A 24,943-nucleotide genomic window follows, 5' to 3' on the forward strand; every position below is an offset into this window, starting at 1 on the left:
GCTGATTCAGAAATGAGCTAGGATTATAAGCAAGCCACTGGCTGTTATCCTCTGTTGCTGTATATTCTGGCATGCACATCTGAGTTCTAGTATTTAGCAAATCCCTGATGCATCAAGTTACAGAAGCTATCTCTGTGATAAAGGGAAAACCCAAGCTTTGGTCAGTGACTGGAATACAGTTGGGGAAGTCGGTCTTTTATATCCCAGCTGCTTGACCCTTGCAAGGTCAGCTATGATTTCAGCTGTAGGGAAGGCATCCAGAGTTCCTCTTACGCAGGGCAATGTACTAAAAACAAGCTGGCTGGGCTCCACTATTCCAAATTTGGCTACTGCTCAGTTGGACAGGAGGACTTGATCTATTTCCCAGTTCAAGTCAAAGGCCTCAATCCTGCAAGGTGCTAATGCCATTTGTGGGCCAGAGCATCAAGCACAAAACTTTCCAAATTATACAGTACAGGGTTGGATGAGGTAATCTGCCTTAGCAGAGAGAAACTGAGGCATAGATGATCAAAAAATTAGATATTGTTATTAAGACTACAATGGGCACAATTTCATCTTTCACTCCCAGGAACAACATTTCTTCTAATACATCTGACATAACATCCTTCTCATGTGTAACAACTGTCAAAAAAAATTAATATGAATACCATCATGTATACATCTAAGTGGCCTTTGAAGAATAATTAAAACCTTTGGATGAAAAGGTTTTGTACTTTGATACTGTTATGCTACAGGAAGCTATAAAGAGAATGTACAAATCACCACAACAGCTGGAAAATTTGAATGGAAAACTGCTCAAAGAAACTGGTTCAGCTTTACAAATGGTTCAGCTTTAATGGAAAGTCTACTTATAATTTACACTATGAAACATCAATGCCACAAAACCAATCCTAGAAATTTGTTCAGAATTCTAAGGTCCCATAAACCACAAGATAATAAAGCAACACTATTTCCACCCATCCAAATCAGAAATGTAGTTGAAATATCAACTGATTCCAGATTTTAGGTTGAGCTCTATAAATCAGTGGGAAATACTCTTCACTTCCTGAAGAGGTGGGTGAAAAGAGATCCCTTCCTATAGGAAGTTAATGTCTCAGGTTTTGCTGAGCATTTAGCATACACTGCCATCATGCTTTCAACCTTCTCTCTGCAACCACAAAGCCTCCAGATATACAGAGTAATGTTATTTTTTTTTAAAAAAAAACCACCTTAGCTTTTCAACCATAACTGCATCATTCATGAGGTAATAAGAAAAATGGAAAATTGCACACAATCCATTACAAAAATTACTAAAGATTACAATTACCCATTACAACCAAAAGCGCACTCAAATAGTTTCCTTTGTAAGATTGTGATTCAGACATCAGTACTACCACCTGCATTCAAATTGTGGGAAGCCGGAATATATGTACACGTTTGGAGATTTTCTCCACAAAATAAGCTTTGTAGCATCTCACAACAAGTGCTTTGCATCATCTCCTCTTTACAGTGCAATGGTCCTTTTATAATTATTACATTGGCTCAATATAATTGAACTATAATTATGGCCCATGAAAAACATTCTGTAACTACACAATTAAGAGGAGATTGCCATGCCTGATTTCACTGAACTCTGCTCAACAGTACACATGAACCAGTCTTATAAATTCACACATCAAGCTAATCTAACATACATAATTTGTTGAACAAAATTTAGCAATCTAGTTCACACATAATGCTACATCTAAAGCAGTGGTGGGTTGCTACCAGTTCACCCCAGTTCGGGTGAACCGGTAGCGGTGGCAGCGGCAGGAGGCTCCGCCCATCCTCCCGGATGTCATCAAATATGCTCTGCGCATGCGCAGAAGTGGTACGTGCGCGAACGAAATGAGCAAACCGGTAGCAAAGGTAAGTGAAACCCACCCCGATCTAAAGTCAAGCAACACATTATTGGCCTTGTTCCTATAATAGGCTTAAAACATTGTGGAAACACCAAAAAGACTCAAGTGCCTCAATCATCTACCACCACCCATGGGGTTGGATTTCAGCTCAGAACAGCATCATGCAATCACCAATTAAGCTAACTTCACCCACTCAGTTATGTTGTGAGAACACCACAAATCGCCTATGTTATGTATTTAATCTTCCAAGAAAAGCAGAGGTTGAAAATGTAAGTTTCCTCATTGGTTAACACTAGTTAACCACAATGTCCAAGCCATGCCTATTGCTTCCTGCCTGATAAAAGAAGGGTCTGTGATTCTGGACTGAAGAAATGCATATTAGTAACTAGAGGGCAGCAGAAGGGTATTAAGTTGAGTTTGCTTATCTCTTGGCTACCATCTAGTGGTCATCTTCTGCAGCCCAAACAAGGTAGTCTTACTAGTAATGATATAAAACCTTGCTAAGACCGTCTCACTGAGAGAGAATATAGAATACAAGTCATTGTCTGGCAACAGTGAGGAGAGACTTCAGTATGACTGTGTGCTGCCAAATTCACCGGTAAGGAGAACCAACTAGGCCGATGGCCAGCTGGATTAACCATACAGTCAGAAGAGATCTAAAGCTTTATGTGATATGTGAATCTAGCCAAGTCTGATGGCTCACAATCAAGTACTAATACTTTATTATATATGTGCCACCTTTCCTTCCCCCACCCCCACCAAAGACTAATATGGTACAAACTATGATAAAACAGCTACAAACTAATCATATAGAGCAAGGGGTACCCAATCTCCAGTCCATGGACCAGCACTGGTCCGTAGCATGCCAGAAATCAGGCCCCGCAAACAAGTGAAGCTCCATCCATGGGATGCAGGCAGCCCACAAAACTATGTCCCCTCCAGTCCACAGAAAAACCTCTCTCCATGAAACTGATCCCTGGTGCCCAAAAGGTTTGTGTGTGGGGGGCGGGGGACCACTGATATAAAGGAAAGTAATAAAAAAAAAACATGTTAGAAGTATCTGCTGGCATGGCATCCCTAATTTCTTATCAGAAAAAAATGATGTTTTGCCACCAAAACTGAACAACACACAGGCCAATTACACCATTCTAGGACAGACAACCAATATCTGATGCATTAGCCACAAAGAAAACGCTAGTTAGGGTCCCCATCAACTGGCCAGCAAGAAGTTCCAGGCAGAGTCTTTGCTGGGCTCACTGCTTGAGAATATTTTCAGCTGGCAATGTAAGGGCAGGGCAAACAAGACAAATTCCAGATGTTTGGCAGAAAGTCTCACCAGCCCCAGCCAGTTGTCCCCAGCCATTGGGATTTGTGTCTCGCATTTGCAGGTCAACAGGCTGTCTTCCTTTCCACTAAGGATTGGTTGAATAGTTTTTAGAAGCACACCCTATGTCATACTATAGGGAAATATTCTTCAATATTAATATCTATGTTTTCGTTCCTTTTTATTTATTGAAGAGCAACCCTCCCTGTGTTTTACAAAGATCAGAAGCAGAACAATGCAGGGCACCTTAACATGCAATAAAATGATTGGCAAACTATAGCACTTTTTTTTTCAGTGAAGGTAAGAACAGTGAGAACAAGACCACATATATATGTTACTCACTGTCCTCTCTGGGAAAGGCTAGATCAAGATGAAACGTAGCAGGCTTTTTTTAAAAAAAACCCTGCCTTTGAATATTCAATTTTTCCAACAATGGGATCATTGAATGAATTCGTTAGTTAGACTTACCATAGACTCTTGCACAGGGGTGGGTTTCACTTACCTTTGCTACTGGTTCGCTCGTGCGTGCGCCACTTCTGCGCATGCGCAGAGCATATTTGATGACGTCCGGGCAGGTGGGCAGAACCTCCCGCCGCCGCTGCTACCGGTTTGCCCAAACCAGGGCAACCCACCACTGCCTTTTGCACACCATTCTGGTGAATGCTGAAACTAGAGGGGAAACTTAGAATGGGTTCAGAGGCAATGGCGATGAGAGTTAATTTATCTCTTCAGCAGTGTTGCCATGAAACTGAGAGAAGCAGCATTTTATTTCTCCACTACGTGCATTTCTAAAGAGGTCAGCTCGTGATTTGGCTAATCCACTGTGACAGTTGTGGATCACTTTTTTTTTTTTTTTTTTTTTTTTTTGCAAGCTGACAATACTAAATGAAAATTTCTCTGTGTTTGTGACATTAGGTGGACCACTTTCCTTAATTCCTGGGATTTGGAACCTGCCTGGTAATTTTGTTGTGCTCTTGTTATCCAGGTACACCAAAACATAACACTCTAATTGTGAGTTCCAAGCTAACTAGAGCCATGCAGATTGCTCCGATTTTCACCAAATGATGAGGAGTGACATTTAATACTTTACCCATAGTCCCTGGACTGATGGATTACCTAAGTGAGGATCTCCCTAACCAGAAAATCTGGCATTATTTACTTAAGCAGGACTCTCTAAAAGAGAAGGGCTGTTATCAAATACCAACATAGATAATTAGCCTTCTGTTATGGGAATGGTATCCTTTCTGATGGCAACAGTAGAAGCCTTTGGAAAGGGTAAGGACACACTGACTCAACTATGCAATCGAGTCTGTGTAAACTATAATCCCCTGGAGGTCAGCCAGTTTCATGATAAGTGGACATAGTGAGATGAGAATTCCTATAGCTGCCCATTGTAGTTCTGTTCCATGTTCTGGTGACAGGAAAAGCTTCCATTTGAATGGAGGGAAGTCATTGACTGTGTTCCCTTCAAATCCATGGTCCTATATAGAAGATAAAATGGACTGCATACTCAATGAAGTCCTACACTTGGATGTTGCTCTAATTAGTAACTGACCATCTATGCCGATACATGCATGTATTTAATTTTCAACATGAAGTCAGTTAGCACTAACCTCACCTTGCCAAATATCTGGTGGAGGGACACTAGACCCATCTGATTCAAATCCAGAGACAGACTTCCAGCAGATCTACTGTCATCAGAAATGTCCTCTGGGATTGCACCTGCCTTTGTTTGCAGGGCTCTTAAATCTTGAACATTCTCTGATGAGCTGGCTGACCACTTTGTGGTTCAGAATTTTCTTCAGTTTTGAGATGGTAAAAAAGGATGAAAAGAGGGTAGGTCTCTCATAGGTAGACTCTCTGATACCTATTTCTAGTAGCTGATTGATAGTTTGAATCATTCTTGTTTTTCTTTTTTCTTGAAGATCAATAATGGCAGAAAGTTGTCTCTAGTTGTTGTTTTGTTGTTGCTTTTTTGCAGCACCCCAAGGCTTAGCTGAACCTCACAATCTCTGTACCCATCTGTTAAAGAACTGGATTCCTATCTTGAGTGGTGAGGTGACAAGGCGGAATTCAATAAGTTTGCTGGAGAAGCATCCTTGAAGACAATGCACAGTTGATTTCTCCAGAGTTCTGAGTTTGACAGATAATCCCCCACCAGCTGCTTCATACTGATGCTTTTCAGTTTATCTGTCTGAGGTATTCGGCTGGAGGACACCAGGATCAACCTTTCCTACTGAAATAGCAGCTACAAAGTTATGGGGAGAAGCATTTGACTGTTCATTGGTAGATCTGCTGCATCTTCTTCCTTTCCCTCTTTTTTGTAGTTTCCAGAGACTGGAGCCAATAGGATGTCACTGCTTTCCACATGAAGACACAGCCAAATACCAAAGAAAGTTTCCTCCAAGGTCTTCTTTCAAGGAACAGGAATAAAGTTCTTTTTGTCTCTGGCTCCCCGTTAGAAAGACCCTCTCTTTGCCTTGTCAACCTGACCAAGAACTTATTTGTTTTTTTTCATTAATGTTATTATTTAGTTATTTATCTGTATTATTTTTTACAAGTAACTCAAGGCAGCAAACACACACAATATTCCTTCTTTTTCCTATTTCCCCCATAACAACCACCCTGTAAAGTGAATTGGGCTGAGAGAGAGTGACTGGTCCAAAATTATCCTGCCTACTGTCATGGCTAAGGCGGGACTAGAACTCAGTGTCTCCTGGTTTCTAGCCTGTAGCCTTAAAAACTAGACCAAACTATGGATGGAGAGAGAGAGAGAGAGAGAGAGAGAGAGAGAGAGAGAGAGAGAGGGGGGGGGAGGGAGGGAGGGAGGGAGGGAGGGAGGGAGGGAGGGAGGGAGAGAGAGAGAGAGAGAGAGAATAGCATACAGATAAAAAAAATTTCCTCATGGAGTGTAGGAGATGATCTTAGTGCTTGACAATGGAGGGTCTGTATTTTGATTCCAGAGCAAGCCAAAATATAATGGAGCGATGTCCTCTCAGCTGTGATAGGAAGAATATTTCACCTTCTGGATCTTTTAAAAATAGAGAAGAGCCAACACAAGAATAAGGTAGCCCATAGATATAGAATCTTCAGGCATCCAGATATTGTCAGACTGCTTCTGTCAGCCCCAATCAGTAAAGTCTGTAGTCAGGGATGATTGGAGCTATTCACAAGAACCTCTGGAGGGCTGCTAATTCCTTGCTCGAGTTATGCAATATTCTCTATAAGACGCTTCTTTCAGACCTCCTGAAGATGAGTTTCATGGAAAAGTTAAGATAATACTATATGCCAGTAGTGGTTTTCACTTACCTTCGCTACCGGTTCGGGACTGTGAGCGTGTGCGTGCATTTGCTTCGCTCATGCATGGCACTTCTGCATATGTGCAGAACCTTCTGCGCATGTGCAGAGCATCCGTGATGACATCTGGGCGGGTGGGTGGAGCCTCCCACTGCTGAACCGGGGCGAACCGGTAGAAACCCACAACTGCTATATGCCACTATTAACATCAAAGGGCAAAGAAGGGAGGAATTTTGAGGAGTAAAGGTAAATGTATAAGTAAACACTCGATTAAACTGTAACACAATGCAACATCAGAAAACCTGATGGCAATACATTGTCCTACATTCAGGACAATTTTTGAGCTACATATATGATTAGGCTACATGCAAGTGTTTAATGGGATCTGGCCTCTCCATTCAACTTCCATAGCCCAAATTAAGTTGAAGGGGAAACTGCAGATAACAGGAATTCGGGCTGCCTTTAATCTGCCAGCCAGAGAATCTGGCACATTAGGAAATCCAAGTCACAATCCAAAGGAAATATTCTTTGATTTATCACCATACCATGCAACATTTTCAGGAACGTCAGGGAAATTATTATGCTAATTTGCATTCTGAAAGCTCCATTTGGATGACAGAATTTGGGATTGGTGCAATTAAGTACCAATTCAAATATTTGCTGAATCACATAGAATTCCCTCAGATGTGGCTCAGATGTAGCCCCAGAGTTCTTCTGGTTGGAACCCAAAACTGCAACTGTATATACATGAGTGAGAGAGAGGGAAGGATGCCTTCATCTTCCGTCGAATTTTAAGGAGAAAAATAAATAGCTCCTAACTTCGAAGAAGCTGTATGGGAAAATTTCTCCATCTTTAGTCCTTTTGTAGATGATCACAACTTGCTCCAGCCAAGTGTCATTTATTTCCAAGACTTGCTCAGGGACACAAAAAGGAAGCCAGGGGCACAAGACCAGGGCTGGCAGAACACCCAGAGCCCCAAGAAAATGGCAAACTTTATCATTTATATTACCATATGACAAAAGCCCACACGGGTAAGGAAGGACTGCCAAACTGGGGGACTGTGTTTCCGCAATCTGTCCTTGACTGACAAATAAAAGCTGGCAAATCAATTGAATTAATAAAGGGCAAGGGGGAACCGATGAAGGTAAATAGGAAGGAAGCAGATGGCATCCCACAAGGGCTCAACTTCTGAACTGTGCATAATAGTTATCTTCTATTTGCGTCAATGAGCCCATCCTCTGAAATGGTCCACAGTCGGCAAGATTGGGGGGATTTTCAAGAGAACACCTACATTCTTTAGATTATTTGTGGTCAGATTTCTTTCATAATTGCAAACATTTTGCCCAATATGATATTTATGATATTTGAAGGAATCGCACCCTGCTTTATATACATCTGATCCAGGGGTGAAATCCAGCAGGTTCTGACAGGTTCTGGAGAACCGGTAGCGGAAATTTTGAGTAGTTCGGAGAACCGGCAAATACCACCTCTGGCTGGCCCCAGAGTGGGGTGGGAATGGAGATTTTGCAATATCCTTCCTCTAGGAGTGGGGAGGGAATGGGGATTTTGCAGTATCCTTTCCCTGCCATGCCCACCAAGCCACACCCACAGAACTGGTAGTATAAAAATTTGAATTTCATGACTGCTCTGATCATACAGTACAGTTGGATAGGATTATAAAATATCTTTTGCTTCAGTATGGCTGGCTGGGGAATTCTGGGAGTTGAAGTCCAAAAGTCTTAAACTTGCCAAGGTTGGACACCCCTGCTTTAAATAACTATTCCCAAAGGACAAAACAGCATAAGCCAAGGCTTCCACTATCTACTGTTTTATGATTTTATTTATTAAATTTTTATATCACCCTGTAAGGCGACTCTATAATGCTGATGTCTTTGTCTCTTCTCAACAACTGTGGATCGGAGGGCGTTTCAATCACAAATCACCTGAAATCTAGCCTACCTCCCCTTCTTAGAATTGCCAAATAGACTGAAAAACTGAAGCTAACCTGACTGCATCCAAATTAGGACTTGATTCATTCATTCACACGAACTTTCAATATTGGTATGCAGCAAGATACTTTTTAAAACAAGTAAACTAATGAGGTGGCAGGGAAAGCCATAAACAAGCAAACATCCAAGGTCCCAGCAGCAAACACTAATTAAAATGAAAAGGAGTCATATACTTCCAAAAGGAAGGGGGATGCCAACTGATTTAATGGCATTTATTTAAATCTTTTCTGCAAGCTCTGATCAATACTCCAAGAAGAAAAAGAACAGTCCCCTTGCTCTTCACAAGGCAAAGCATGCATTATACTTTTTAATTTTCTTTGCTGTTGCTGCAAACAACTTCTGCTTCCCCACATCTTCTGCTCAGCGTGGCCCCATGATTTCCCTGTGATTAGTAACTGCCTTGCTTTGAACCAATGCCTGCAGGTACCCAGTGGGAGCCTTTTTAAATAATGTGCATTCCCCGAAGACAGAAAGGCTATTGGTTTTGCCTTGTTGATTTGTTTTTAGGGTCACATTACTTAAAAAAGCATTATCCTGACCTGAGCAATCTGATGATGGGCTTCAAGAAGAAAGAGCATATTGTGACTTAGCGAACCAAGTCAATTTACAAATGTCACCCAGGTTTACAGCCTAATCCTAAATAAGTGAACCTGGATGTCAGTCCTGTTTGTAAGTCCAGCATAGCTTACTTTTGAATAAACACGCTTATGGATTATAAGTGGGAAGACAACTAAAATCAGACATCCTTCTAGATGTAATAATCACACTACCTAATGTGACTAGCTTTATCGGTCACATCATTCCCTTAGTATCAGCTTTGCTTTCTATTTCCCTTTAGGTCAAAATTTCACATGCCGGCTTACAACATAGAAAACTGATGGCAGAAGAAAGAGCTAGTTGTCCATTGAGCCTGCCCTTTAAGTTTTTTTTTTTTTTTTAATTCATTTATGTATTATTTTTAAATTTTATTTTTTTTATTTTTTTTTTTATTTTGTCGGATGATGGACATGTGTTTATCCCAAACATTTTTAAACTCAGTTACTGATGATTGACCCACCACCTGTACTGGAAGTTGGTTCTAAGCTTCCCCTGCTCTTTCTGTGAAATAATACTTTCTAAGCCAAAGGTGTTTTTCAAGAGGCAACTGGACTTTTTTTGTTAAACTTTCTTGTTTTTCTTTGAAGATGAAAGTCCAGTTGAGCAAGAAAGCCCATTTGCCCCTTGAAAAAGCAACTTTGGGGCAATCATGACCTGGATGACTGAGAATCTCCATAGACAAAACTTTCTAACATTACTTTTCAACTTCCTTCCTGTCAGTTTGAGATTACGCCCCCCATGCTCTTGATTTTGGCTTAATATGAAAATACTGCCTTCTAGAACCTTAGTCACATCCTTAATATATTTAAATATTTCAGTCATGTCCTCCCTTTCCCTTCTGTCCTCCAGGCTGTACATATTTAGTTCTTCCAATCTCTCTTGATATGTTTTATCCCTCAGACCTTGCACTATTTTTGTTGCCCGTCTTTGGACTCGCTCAATCTTATCAGTATCTTTTTTAAAAGTGACGTCTCCAGAATTGGATACAATATTCCATATAGGTCTGATTAAGCCCTATATAGCGGGATTAGGACTTCCTTTTTCTTGCTGGTGATCCCTCTAGTGATGCATCCCAGAATTTTGTTTGCCACATATGTGATATTTTTCATGCTTTGATGTACTGAATTACATAGGAAACCATGATGGCAGTTATTATTCCTATTTTACAGAGACATTTAACAAAGTACACTGATGATACTACAAAGCATGTATAACTCTACAGCTCAATCAGTCTAATTCATACATTAGAATTTTCAAGACCAAACATTTCAATCATCTATTTAACATCCATTTAGCAACACCCTGGAAACAAACTGTGTTGTTGATTTTTTGTTGAAAAATGGTAACATAAAGGATGTAGCATATACATGAATCATAAAGAATTAAATAATAATAATGTTGTTTTTAGGATCATAACAACTGTTCAATTTACAGGCCAAAAAAATGAAGAAAGAAAAAAATATTAACAAAATGAAAAAGTGAAAAAAATAAATAAATCCAGGAATATTAATGAGATACATAAATATTTTTTTTGGTTCAATGAAAGCATATGAAAATGTAGGGATTCAAATATGGCTTTTTTTTAAAAAAATGACAAAAGACCTCTCTGAGAGTATAGACTAATTACAGTGCCCAGTAATAAAACTGCCGCCACCCCAAACTGTAAAGCTGATTATTATCAACAAGAGATGAATGCTGAAAAATATATTTCTTTGCCTATTAACTTCTGAGAAGAGTTGTTTGGATCAATTTCCGAGACAGTGAGACTGTTGATGAGGTTAGCCCAAAATATATGTTTTTAAAAACAATATGTTAGAACTTTCCAAAGTTGCAAAAGTATATTTGGGAATTGTTTTAGCATTGGGGTTTGGGGTTACAAACCAAAAAACATAACCCTCCCCCCAAATCTGCCCCCCAATATCTCAAGCACATGAGCCCTCAATCCTTGACTCACCATCACACATCATATTCAAATGAAATCAGCCAGGCTTGCTCACTCTTTATTAAAGGGGTGGTCTTACAACTTGGCGGAGTGAGGTTGTGACCTCAGGCAATTGATTTGGGTCAGCGTTAAAAGTCAGCAAGTTGTTAACTTCTTTGCTTGCTATTATTATAGTTTTAGAACTAGGATGAGAGAAAGCTGCTCCTGGGTTTTCTGTCTAAAATGTCACGTTCAGTTGAACTGTCCTAGATACCATATACTGTTCATTGAAAACGTAAAGAGCATTGGTGGAAAAAATATACTTTGGATAGATTCACCTCAATACTGCTTTATAGATGTGCGCCTAGAGCTTCTACTTCAGAAATCCTGTAAATTCAGAAATTCTGTACAAGAGTGAAGACTAGAGCAGCTGCCTGTTATTAAGAAGCCCAAATTGCAAGAGAATTTTGGGATTTTTCCTCAAGTTAGGATTTATTTTGGATCAGAGTAAAATTGTTACAGGCAGACATGCTTCATAAAACACGTCTCACTTTTCCTCCACAGAAAACTGACCCCAGTTAAAACACAAAATGCAGAACCCAGATAAAACAGGTAAACTTGATGTTTGGAATGGCCATAGTGGAACTTGCGCAAAGACCTGTTTTAATTTTTTTAAAAAATAATATCTTCCTGTAGGTCCACCTCCAGATCGATTGGATTTGAACAATTCATGCAATGGGAGACGGACTAACAAAGTTTTGTGATCCATAATTTCATTTTCTGCTACCAATATGGGAGTATGCACAGTATGGAATACTTTATATGCTCCTACTGTCCCTTAAAGTATTTGCATACAGTACAACAAATAAAACACATCTGGAACAAAGATTCTTCCCAACCTGATCAAAGTAATGAAGTTCCTAAAGAAAAGATATGAAACTCAACTTCCGATTATAACCATTGATCTGAAGATTAATTTCATCTTAATTGTATTTCCCTTGTTGTCATTGATCAATCCTGAAGAATCAGGTTTCTGCACATGATCAGAGTGAATCTCTCTTGTTTAAATATGACGTTCCATACATTTGAGAAAACACCAGCACATTTGGCTCAAACAAAGGTTCACATCAGATATCCTATTTAATAGAATGGTTCTTATTTACCTCTGTGATTAATTAGTTAAATCACCTGAAGATCAAAAGAGTGCTACTATCTATTTTCTAGTCTTCCAATGTTAAATTCATAATCGGGGAGTGGACTTACCATTGTCTGCCTTGTCTATGTAGATCATAAATTTATCCCATATCCAAACTTACTTAACTCTCTTTGATACATCTGGTGTGTGGCACAATATGGATTAGCTGTTAATGTGCAATAAACCTGAATTCAATTGCCTCTCTTAAGAGTTTCTAAGCGAGGAACCAGACTACCATCAGCTGTCTTACAACTAAAGCCTTCAAGAGTCTTTCAAATAAATCATACTCATTAAAATATTTCAAAAAGATTTTAAATTTTAAATTGTGGCTAGATTTTGGTGTATCTGAATTTCTCTTGCTGGGCAAAATGGCGGAGTTGTCCTGTAGGATTATTTTCTCTATGGTATTCATATGACTAGACTGTTTATAAATAAAAAGAAAAGAAAAGAAAAAGGAGAGAGGAAACCCTAGGAAGACAGACAGACCCTGCTGGTTCTTAGGCCACAGCAGACTGAGAAAGCTACAGTACAGTACCAAAAGCCTCTTATTTTTTTGTGAATTAATATTAATTCTACTAATTTATTATTATGTATTTAAACTACACAAACTATGGACACGCTCAAGCCAAGCTCCTACCAAATAAATGGGAACTCTAGTATAGCTTTCCTGTTAATCTCAGTTGGATTTATGTAGGAAGAAAATCAAGCTATAATAGGAAAATGTCTTTCTTCCCATCTAATTGGTTTCCTCCTCCTCCTCCTCTCTTGTAATAACAGATGTAACACTACATTTCAAACAGCTTTCCGCCTTTCAGCGCTTCCATGTCTCTTGTGTTCTTAAATTGTAATCATATCTTATAATATATAGCATGCCTGTGAAAAGAGCCACTGCTAGGAACAGCTTTGTGTACATATTTGCCAGAAAGACTTTCTTTTTTGTCATGCAAATGCTGTAATTACATTTTGAAACAGAAGAGCATTCCCCCTTGACGCTGCAGTGGAAGAGACCTTTCTGTAAACTCCTTTATGTATTCCAGGTCCCCCCTCCTTTTCTCTCCTACTTTTTAGCTCCACTCAGGCTGCATTGTTGGGAGAAAGAAAGATGGAAAGATTTTGTGTATGGTTTGCCTACCTCTAGCTACAGCTTAAGTTTAAAAAGGGGAAAAAATATCTGGAGAACACTAACTTTAATACATTTCAGAGAGTGGATGGGGGCAATAATGTGCAGGTATAAATAAATTGATGCATTGCTCTTTTCTAAACCAAGGGCTTTCCTAAGCAGGGCTTAACGGAGGCTGCTTTGGAGAACTGTAACATTATCTGAACCAGAATCCACACAGCCAAACAAAATCATTTGTAAAGGAAGGGGAGGAACTTTTTAGAACTGGCACGACTCCCACCATCATTAAACCCATCTTGTTGAAGAGATGAATCCGGTGCAGTGACTGAATCATTGCAGGATTGTTCACCTTTTCTCTCTTCTCCACCTCGACCAGAGGCTGAGAAAGGAAAGAAAAAAAAGGGGGGGAGGGAGAAAGAGGAGGCGATGCCAGAGGGAATCCAGCAAATCCGCCTCGGAGGGAGAGCGCACCAGAGACCTGCTCTTGTTTTCTTCCCGCATTTCTTCTTTCCACACACCGAGAGAAAAGAGTTACATATTGTTTCCATTTTCTAGTACTTTTTTCTGGAATTTTATGTTATGACTTCAACCCTAGAGAGAAATCCCTGCCTAGTTAGAGCAGGAAACATTGAGAAACCCCTTCCACAGATTTTTTGGAAGAACTTCCAAGGAACGAATTGGAGACAGGCGTCCGGGAGAGACACAGCGGCGGAGATCTTGCCACTGATGCAACACACACAGGCGTGTGCAAGCAAATAAGAGCGCGCGCACACACACACACAAGTCTGCGAGAAAACAGGGCTTTTCTGAAAGTTTGGCCATTGCAAGAAGGGCGCCTTGCGGGCCCCAGGCTGCCCAACCTTCCCGAGATGGAGTCCCGGGGACCAGCACAAAACCTACCTGGGTTGTCCCGGTATTTTTCTCGCGTGAATCCCCTAATAACACAGAGAGAGATGCACCCATCAGGAGAACCTTGCGGGGGGGGGGTTGCTGGTGCGAACCACCCCTTCCGCGGAGGCCCAGATTCGAGGGCGGGCGGGACCAGGAGAGAACTTCGCTGACTTACCTTAGCGGTACCATATATCTCGGGAGAAGGTGCCCCTTGGCAGCACCAGCCCGCACCCCTGTCAGGCAGGCTGCTTTGCTTGGGAAAAGGATATGGGTTGCACACCATCTTCAGGCACCAGCTCCTCGGGCGACTGTGCTGGCTCAGGTAGAAGAAGACGGTCGGGGCAAGGGCGGGATAAGGGAGCGCTTCCCCGTCCGAGTCCCCACTGCCTGGATCTTTCTCTTTGTCCCCGGAACCCGAGCGACCTCCATCTCCGGAGAGATCGTTAAGGCGGACGAAGGTTTTGGACTGGGGGTCCTCCTCGGGATCCTGCTCCTCGGCTCCTCTCGGAACATCCTCGTCCATCCTCCGGCCAGCAGACCCCGCTCCGAGCAAGTGGCAGAAGGAAAGATGCTGAGGGAAGCGGGAGCGCTGTCAGGCGTCAAACCCCGCTGGCCATGGGCGGAGCAGGGGTACCGGGGAAAAAGAAACGGGCTTCAAAACCGGGCGGGCGTCGTCCGCTCCCAGCCGGGCAGCTGCCTCGGGTCCTCTCGCCCCATTGGGATCCAGGCGGAGCCGGCTGGGTGCTTCTAGTCACTTTGCCGTCTTTTTTTTTCCTCCCAGATCCCGAACCAGCCGGGAAGGGCGAATCCGAGGAGGAGGAGGAGAAGGCGGCAGTAGTGCGGTCGTCTGGGTGCCCCTGATGAGCAAAGCAATCAGAAATTTGACGGTCTCGATCAGCTGCAGCGCCAGCAAGGAGAAGGTCCTCGCTTTTGGGTTGGGGGCGGCGGGGAAAGGGGCGTAGGGGGGGGGTAAGCGCTGCCCTTTTCAAGTCCGACAGGGTTTCGACGAGGCTCCGTTGCCTCCTGGCTTCAGCCTCATTCTTCAGCGTCCTGCCAGGGTCTGGGGAGAGGAAGCGGAGAAAACGAGGTTCTCGGCGGCTCCCCCGGGGGTTGGGCTCCTCCCGGCCAAGGGAATTACCGGAGGCGGGGTGGGGTAGAGAGAAAAGACGAAGCCAGAGGAACCGAAGCTGCAGAACCGACGCTATACTGCCGCCTCCTCGCCGCCACCTCGGTCGGCCGGGAGACCCGAGCGGAAAGCTCAGCGCACCTCACAGCTGGATCCCTCACTCCAACTTCAAGCCGGAGCTCCACCTCGGAGCTGCGCCGCCCGCCAATCGGCGGCCGCCTTTGAGCCTCGCGGCTCCGCCCCTTCGGCCGCGGGAGGACAAGGGCGAGGAGAACCACCGCTGGAATCCGCCACAGTTCCTAGAGTCCCCGCTGCCTCCAGCCCAGATGGGGCCGTGAAGAGCCAATGGGGCAAAAGTGGGGGGGGGGAGAGAAGGCCGACCCCACCCTACCCCCCCCCCACCCCAACGTGAGCGGATCGGCCTTTTAAAATGAAAGGGGGACGGGTCCCGCCGCTTGAAGCGCTCGCCGCCGCTTGCCAAGTTCACTCGTGGAGGGACTTTGATGCGCTTTGATGTCGCGCCTCGGGACGGCTTTTCCCGTCCCACGTACGGAGCGGGGGCGTGAGGCGGGAGAAGAGGGTCACGCAGCCCTCTTCAAACACGAAGCAAACCAGGACAGCCGCGCTTCCAAGGCGGATTTTTTATTTTTATTTTTTATTTTTTTTTTGCTGAGAGGAGGCAAGGAAGATCCGGGGAAGCCTGAAGGCGCCCAAACGCCGGCTTGAGGAAGGCGAAAGAAGCCGGCGGAAGGAAGGAAGAACGGGCCGGAGCCCTGTCCAAGGGAGCGCGATTCGAAGAAGAGTTGCGCGCCTCCCCCCTTCCCCCCCCCACCTCGCGGTTCTCCGTCCCTCACAGACTAATCCAAGATCTGACAAGAAGAGAGAGAGAAACCCCGCCCGCCTGTCCAAAGCGGCCCTAAAGAAAGATATCCTGGCCAGCAATTGGGAGCCATCGTCCTCTCTCGTCTCGTGCTTTGGATCGGGATTCGTTCCCGATTTGAGGAATGGGTGCGGGATTCGGGATTCCCCCTCCCCCCCCCTTGGCTCTTTCGGGCTTAAGGAGAAGCAGCCAAGTCCTCCTCTGGAGGAGGCGATCCTTTCGGAAGCAATGGGGTCGCGACCCGTTATGCCCTGAGGGAAAACGATTTCCTCCTGGCTGGATGCGCTTAGCCCCTAGTGCTATTTAGGCGGAGAGCCGCCGGTCAAAGAAACGGAACCAGCGACGCCTGGTAACTGGGGCTCCCGGTGATGCAATAGGCACCGTTGGGGGGCGGAAAAAAAAAAGCACCTGCTTAGCTCGGTGGAGGGAAAAGAAACGGTTGAAGAAGCAGCTCCAGGATTCCCCTCTCTACACCATATTTCTCCTTTCTGCAGCGGGAGCCTTATTCAGTAAAGATAACAGCAGGATCAAGGCAGCAGGGAAAAGATAATTCAGCAGCACCACCATAAAAGCACCGTTATGAATCTGAAGCTGTCAGGGGGAAACTGAAGCATGCAAAATAACTTTACCTAATGATAACGGGCGTACAATAAAATTCTGGGTAAATCTGAGTTTGAATGTGTTCTTTTCAGTCTAGTAGTGCATACGATGCCTGGCTCCAGCCTTCAATCCTTCTCTTTCTTAGAGGCATACAAGTTGATAATTCACACAATTTACTGCAAACCCAAGCATTCTGGGGCTAGTCAGTTCAGCTGCAAACAATTTTAGGTAAGAAAAATCAGCTGAGACTATATATACCTCAAAGCCAGTAATTTGTTCCTTGTTGTGCTCAAGGGAGTACATTGCACATCAACTTTTTCCTTGTTCAATCGTGTCTGATTCTCAAGAGACTGCCTGGACAAGTCCCTGCAATTTTATACAATACATGCAAAATGGCAGGCAGCCATCTGCACGATCTCATTGGTCAGAGTAGTGTCCAGTGTTGATTATTTCTTCCCCTTGTCTATTTTGTCACAATTGTCGGAAGCAAGAGTTATATACATGTATATCATTCAAAGAGATCAGCAAAGAACTTGGGTACCTGTTATTTTGCTTAAAGTTGCCCAGTCCATGTTGCAAACATCCCAATTACCAGTAGGCAATAGGCCACAGTTACAGTATCGACTTTTGCATCTCTTTGTGCTGTGTCATGGGTTTGCGGATTTGTGCAGCTAGTTCTGGTGCTTCTAATTTTACTAGTATACTTCCTGCAATTGTGAAGGGGCGGGAGGACTGGCAATCCAGGATATGATAGGTTACGTGTTGCAGTTCATTGCCCACATAAAGGTCATTGCAAATTTTTTGACATCCTAAAGTGATTATTCTTGGTATGGAAGAGAAAGCTACATCCCAGACATTTCGAGCTAGTTTAGCTTGACAGGTGATGATGCTATTGGCCAAGCTTAGTGTCACTAAAAATTAGAGTGTATTTACGCCCTTCTTTTTTAGTGTTTTCAACTTCCATGTTTTAGTTAGCAGTTGATAGCAAGCTAAAGAGTAAGCTTGACATTATTAAAACAGGTTTGGATTCTCCTCAACAAGAATCTCAACCAGATTCTATGCTGATGGGTTTTGTTTTTTTTTTTCTATTAATGCTACACAGGATGACCACAAAAGGAGGGTTACCTACAATCCAGAACAGTGAAGTAATACTTATATATTACTGGGCATCCTCTTCATATATAGCTATGGGGATGGCTAGTTGTCTCCAATATAACAAAGAGATATTTTCAGTGGAGCTGGATTTCTGGTGACTATAATTTTATTGGCAAAGTTAGGGTATTGGCATGCTGTTCCAATTCCAAAACCCTCCAGATTTTTTTTCTCCCCCAAATTCCCACTCTAGCCTACAGCCTCTAAATTCTAGTTGGTCCTCCATCCAAATATTAACCAGGGATAATCCTGTATGGTTTATAAGATCTGTCACAATCAGCCAGGTGCTGCCCTCTACTGAGGTTGAACTTATAGTATTTCATCTATGACACTGGGATCTTGAAGGAAAGCTATGGCGGAAAAAATGTAAATATAAGATGTATTAGTTAAGTAGAGGTACATCGTAACTGGTGAGAAAAAAGCATAGCAAAGGTTGAGAGAACTAAAGTCTTGTTGCTAGTTTTGATTCAGCAATGCTCTTTTCCCCTATTTTGTTGCTTTTAGTCTAAAGTGTCATTCTCTGGCTAAAAAAAAGGACTGTTTGGGAGGGGGAAAAACCCCAAAGAGATTATCAGAAAGGGGGAGATTCTCTGAAAAGGAATAGAATAGCAAGAAAAAAGAGAGAGATTTAAAGGCTCAGGACAAGAGAATTGCTTTAAAAATATATATCCAATCTGGGGAGATCAGAATCAAGTCCAAAATAATAAGCAGGTCATCCAGCTGGTGGTTTGTTCTTTCTGAATAGACAGGCAAAAGTGTTCTGTCCCAGCCTTAGCAGAACCAAGAAAAAGACTCCTTGTCCCGAAAAAACCCTCTTTATTTAGCTACTGTGAATTCATGGCATTCACACACAGAACAGCCCAGGCAATAATCCTTCCAAGGGTTAATTGCTATAACCTTATCAGTCCTTGGATAATTGCCAGGCCAAGAGCTTCCAGTCACAAAGCTCTAAATTAATTCCTGGCAATCAGTCTATGAGGCACGAACCACGATAAGCAAACCTTCCGAAAGAAATACGAACTGTTGTCTCCTGCAACCACCACTCCTCTTTTGCTTCTCTTTATTCCCCAGCCAGGGAGCGGCCATTCAGCATCCACGTGTGTCTTTCTTCCTGAGTCTGCTCCTGTTCCTCAGTTGTTCTCCTCTTCTGACAACTCTGCATATACGTGCATCTGGAACAGGCTCCAGCTATTCTTCTTCCCCACTTATCTCCGACTACGAAGGCAGCTGGGAAATGTCAGACGGCCCTGGCTCTATCTCTGCTTCTGACGCAGAGCATCCATCAGAGCCTTCCCCAGACTCCAGGACTCTCAATCAGCTAACCCACCTCCAAGGGTTATGGGGGGCAGAAAATGGGGGGCAGAAAAATAATGTATGCCACCTTGGACTGTATGTACAAAATTGTTCTGTCCCCGTCTCACACACGCACACAAACAGATAGCCAGGGGTTAAATAAAACTGGCAGACAACAAATTCTTTCGATAAGAGGATTGGCAGCAACCTAGTAGCTGCTTGCCAAGAACTTTACTCAGAGGGAGGGGTTGTTCCTCCGACAGATAAACCCAAACAAGATACACACAGTTCAAGAATTGTCAAGTCCAGTCCGTATTAAATCCAAAGCAGATAACATTGTTTCAAAGATACAATGTGACTCGCTAGTAGTTTGTTTTGTCCGTCACAGAGTCTGAATGGCCACCTCACCCCCTTTTATCCCATGTGGGGTGTGGTCCAGTGACTCAGCTTAATCTTTGGCACACCTCCTTTTCTGCTGCGTGCGCCTGTCTCTCCGACGCTGGCGTGGATCCAGCCAAGACTTATCTCCGTCACTGTCTGACTGCGAGTAGATACCTGGCTCCTGGCCAATCTCTTCTCCTTCGGGAGACACCTGAGGCATTGCCAGAGAGGAGGGTCCTGGAGAGGGAGGCCTGGCCAACTCCTCTCCTTCATGTTCGAAGCCTTCTCCCTCCGATAAGTCGGCCTCGGGGATCGGAGTCACAACAAAAATAAAGGCAGGATGTGAATATAATAATGCAAGTTTGTATTTTCAAAAACTCGCAGCCTTTTAATTTAAACAGGGAAACTGGCAGACAAAGCACCAGCTTCATTTCATTTCCAAAATTCCCTCTTGTCCCCCAAGGCTCCCATTATAGACGTGTGCCTTCCTGCATAAAAGAGGACAAAAATAAGCAGGGGGACTGAGAAGTAGCCTGGGGGACAGAAGACAAAGGAAGGAGAGGCAACGTGAAGTAAGCAATCCATTTGGCAGTTTTGTAACTAGTTATGTCTCACAAGGAGGTCTCTTTATGAATGGACAGGCCCACCCACCCTTCCAATGGCAATCCTTCTTTGGAGAATGTGAAGAACATTTGTGTACTTAATTTCAAATGGGCCCTCTAGGACCAGAGGTTGGGGACTCCTGGAATGTTACAGTGATTCAGATCCGCTCACATTCCTGCTTGTTCTCACTGCTGTGGTTTCCGTAGGTCACATATGGGATCTGTTTTGCTCTTGCATAAATATTTATGACAAAATAACATCAAAAGGTAGAAAATGTATGCATGTTATGTGAAATATGATCAATACTAATAGTGGTTAAAAAAATCACTGCTTCACTGCTCCATGCTTTTTGGAAAAATACACATATTACATGTTTTGCAATGCATTCTATTAGGGATACATTTAGAATGTAGACATTTTTGAAAGGAGGCGATATTTACATCAGGAAAAACACATTGCAACTTCAGAAGAAACTATATCCAGACAAAATATTGTGTGGAATAAATGAGTAAGGAAGTTTTTAAAAATGCATGTTGTATTAAACCAGGGAATACAATCGGACAAATGCTTTTCAATTTTAATTTAATCACTGGGGGGGGGGGGGGTTGTTTCATTGTTTTAAAAAGAAATACTCATATGTCTTTCTAAGTTCACTTACTTTAGAAAATTGCATGGAAGGGAAATGAAAAAGAAATATTTTTCATTATAGAATGAAGAGGAAGGGAAACAAAAATAGAGGTATTCTAAAGTGATGGAAAATAAAAATGAACTTTGAGAGGGGTGGCTGGGATTGATAGATGTTGGTCAACAGTGTGCTAACTTTTTTTATTTTTAACACTCATTCACACAACTATTGATGGTATAAATGTGTTGTCCTTTTGGTTCGCCAAGACTCTTTTGCTACTGCATTTGCAAATTAACAGACTGCTTGTTGATTTTACACCAGTAACTACAAGGATTTTCTGGAAATGAGCACACAGACACAATGATTTGCTCAGGCCATTCTATGCAAAATCTTGAGTTCCTGAATTAAAAGCAGGAGCTGTTTCTGACTGAGAAAGTAGAGACCTGTTGTAAGGAGCACTAGGTTTTAGAAAACACCTTTCTAGGCAGGAAAAAAACCCAATGTCCTCTTCAATAGAGCACAAGCAAAGAGAAGAGTCTACCAAACAAAGCTGGAAACACAGAAATCTATTCTAGGATTTAAACAGCAGAGGCAGCCCCATAAATCCAGAACAGGAGACATTGAGAATAATCAAAAGTCAGACTAAGGTTCAAAAATTTGAATGAGCAAGCTGCATCGGATTGCTTTACTCTGCTAGGGATGTATAAGATATTATTTACACAGCATTTAACTGCCCAAAGGTTTTGTGCAGAGATAGGCAAGACTTTTCAGTCAAATATGAGATTCATTAATACTAAAGGAACATATACTTTTTAAAACCAATGTAAGTGGAAACTTGTGAGTTCTTGCACTTTTCTGCTGTCCATCACTGAACCACTTGACAGTGAGGTTTCTTTTACGTTGGGGATGAGGGATCGGGTGCATTGCAAGTTCTGAAAAAAATGAAAGGAGCTGGTTTAGTCTTGGGGTTCCTGGTTAGATCAGAGATCTCAGGCAAGAGATCCACTCCTGTTTCAATGAGTTTTTCATCCACCCTACCCCAGCCCTCCTTTGAGGAAGTTGTAAGACATAGTGGTATATAGTAATACTAACCCATCATAGTGGCATCCTCCCACCCCAAAGCCATGTTTTTGAATTAACATAGCACAATTATGAGGAGCTTAACTTTGGTTGGCCAGCAATTGCTTCTATCTATTAAACTTGCCTGGTATATATCTAAATTGCAACTGAGTTCTGGTTTCATTGTGTCCATTAAGTCCCAGCCTTAGCAATCAGATCAGTGCGTGTTCTTTTAATAATGCCACAAAACTACTTTTGTTTCCTTAAGTGGAAAGAAATTCTGATTAAAGTTAACTGGTTCTGTTTAATTGGCCTCCCAAAAAACCTATGTCTGATTTAAAGAACCTTTATCAGTTGAAAACTCTTCGTTCTCATTTTCCCAAATAGCTTGTTGGGCAAGAAAATTACCTTTATTTAAACTTTTCCAAATAGCCACTGTAATACAAGAGCTTTCTGTGTCATTTACATTTCAGTGCCTATCCAACCTTGGCTGATTTTACAAGCTAAGCAGGGTTGGCCCTATTTAGTATTTGATTGGAAGACCACATGGGAATCCAAGGGTTGTGGGATAGCTGGAGAAATTGAAAAAAAAATCTCCCAGAAGGTGATGACAAACCACTTCTGCAGCCCTGCCAAGAAAAGCAAAGTGATGGAATTACAGGGAAACTGCATGGAGAGCCAACAAAATCTTCATATTTATGTTGAAAATATTTGCATCCTAGGTTCTGAGCTGCTAATTGGTTTTCTCAAATGTTGGCCCTCCTCTGTGAAGTTGCATAATGCAGTAAAGGCAGGATTGCTATTCCTTCTCCATTATGTCCAATTTGGGCATTTCCCAGTAAGCAGAAATCCAGAATCTATCCTTAATTTGACTTAGATAAAGACACAGTATTTTGATTTCAGTAGGCAAGGAGGCTTCCAAAGCAGGGGTTGATTGAAGAAACAAAGGAAAGTCTGAGAGCCTACAAGCTCCACTTCCAGTCCATGCCTTTCTCAAGTGAAACTTCCAGAAGTTTGGTTTTTTTTTTTTTTTTAAATCTCTTTGGATGGTTTTGTTTGGAATATCAGAGTGAGGGCGGAATTTCAGGTTGTTGTTTTTTTATAGCTGCAAATCCATTAAAAATCAATTAATGATGCTGTTCAATGGAGTTTCGTAAGTTAAAACCCTTTAGTGCAAAGCTGGCTGAGGAATTCTGGGAGTTGAAGTCCACAAGTCTTAAAGTTGCCAAGATTGGAGATTGCTGCCTTAGTGTCAAAAGTTGGAATAGTCAAATTTGAATTACTATATTAACCAACTACAATTATATTATTCCTACTCCTCCAGCAGATTTTCAAAAACAGCTTCGGGGTCTTTTCGGATGCATTAACCGAATTGTAAGTCTGTATCAGATTTGTAATAATGGTCGAAGAAACAATGAATAGATTCTGAGTTAATTCCAGTTTCTTTTCTGTTCTTTATCTCCAATTCAAAAAAAAAAAAGGGGGGGGGGAGTTGGCTGAAATTTTGAGATCTCTTTTTCCATCAATGAACATCAGTTATAAATTGTGGTTCTAAGTACATCCATGTTCCATGATGACCATCCGTGTTCAGCAGTTGACATATTCAGAATCCAGTAGTGGATTTCATTTCTGAATGAGATGTTAAATCAGAGGTCTAATGGCTTACGCTCTATTTGGTTACTTATTTATTCATATAGTTTATACCATATCTCCCCTCTCCCAAAAAGTGAAAGCATCCATCCATCAGCAATATGTTATTTTTTGTTCCAAGCTGAGCCAGGGATGCTGTCCAACTCCTGACCATTGAGGGGTGGGAGGCTTCGGGAATCCAGACAAACTCAAATGAAATCCCTGAAATAGAGCTGCTATTTATTAATAATCAATCTGGTTTGATTTCAACTCCAGTTTTTTATTCTGGATGAAATCACACTCCCCAGATGGAATTATTTTGTGATTTGAAGATGCTCTTGGACACATAGCTCCTGCTAGAGCAGTAGATAGAAGTTGCTGCCAGGAGGGCCTTTGCACTATTTTGGCTGGTGTGACCATTGTAGGCCTCTCTAGACAAAGAGACTGTGATTATTGAGATTCACACCTTACTCACCTTGCAACTAGACTCTATGAAAATGGATATGAATTTCCATTTGATCCAAAACAGGGTAACCTCTCTGCTGTCTGGAAGTAGCAATTTCAACAGCATAACAGCAAGGTTACACTCCTGCGTTGTCTATTGGTTTGTGTCATGCCCCCATCAGAGTCTGAAACTGCGGAGGAAGATGAGCCGGAACTGGAGCCGATGGAGATTAAGGGGGTGGCTTCATTGGTTTTGGAGGAATGTGGGGAGGAACATGCTGAGTCAGGCCAGGGCCTTTCAGGATTGGGATGGCTTGTAGGCAGGGAGGAAGGGGGCAGGATGACCAAAAGAAGCTAAACAGTGAACATGAGAGACAGAGCTCAGGCGATCAGCAAAGACCACCCCCTCCTGATCCTCGAGCACAGAGAGTGGAGAGAAGGCAAGAACAGCGCAGACTGACCCGACGACTCGGGAGGAGAGCGAGGATACATAAGATATGGGTGTGGCCTACTGACGAAAGCTAACGAGCTAGAAATGGATCTATTTAGGTCTCCCACCTAGCAGTAAAACCTTGCTAGCTGTTAGAAAGGAAAAAAGCCCAGAAACAAGTGGATGTGATTCTGCTGAGCTGGAGCTACCAAAAAAACCTTGGTTACGTAGAGAAAACCTGGCTAGAAGAAAAACACACATAAACCCTACGAAGAAGTAAGAAAATTGATATTGTACCTTTACAGGGAGGATACATAAGATATGGGTGTGGCCTACTGACGAAAGCTAACGAGCTAGAAATGGATCTATTTAGGTCTCCCACCTAGCAGTAAAACCTTGCTAGCTGTTAGAAAGGAAAAAAGCCCAGAAACAAGTGGATGTGATTCTGCTGAGCTGGAGCTACCAAAAAAACCTTGGTTACGTAGG

The 24,943-nt window shown here is 42.5% G+C and overlaps 1 protein-coding gene across 4 annotated transcripts in view; it reads right to left on the reverse strand.

Annotated features, from left to right (window-relative positions):
- CACNA1G (calcium voltage-gated channel subunit alpha1 G) overlaps positions 1-15,525 on the reverse strand; it is a 419,473-nt gene extending 403,948 nt beyond the window's left edge. For all 4 annotated transcript variants that reach the window (XM_087887148.1, XM_087887147.1, XM_087887145.1 and 1 more), the window contains exon 1: positions 14,505-15,525. In XM_087887148.1, the coding sequence (XP_087743274.1) occupies positions 14,505-14,758 (254 nt within the window). In that variant the 5' untranslated portion in view covers positions 14,759-15,525. The remainder of the gene's footprint in view (positions 1-14,504) is intronic.
- Between the last annotated feature and the right edge of the window lie 9,418 nt (positions 15,526-24,943).

This window comes from Pantherophis guttatus, chromosome 2, assembly GCF_059756535.1.
Source record: "Pantherophis guttatus breed Tessera chromosome 2, ASM5975653v1, whole genome shotgun sequence".
Lineage (NCBI taxonomy): Eukaryota > Metazoa > Chordata > Lepidosauria > Squamata > Colubridae > Pantherophis > Pantherophis guttatus.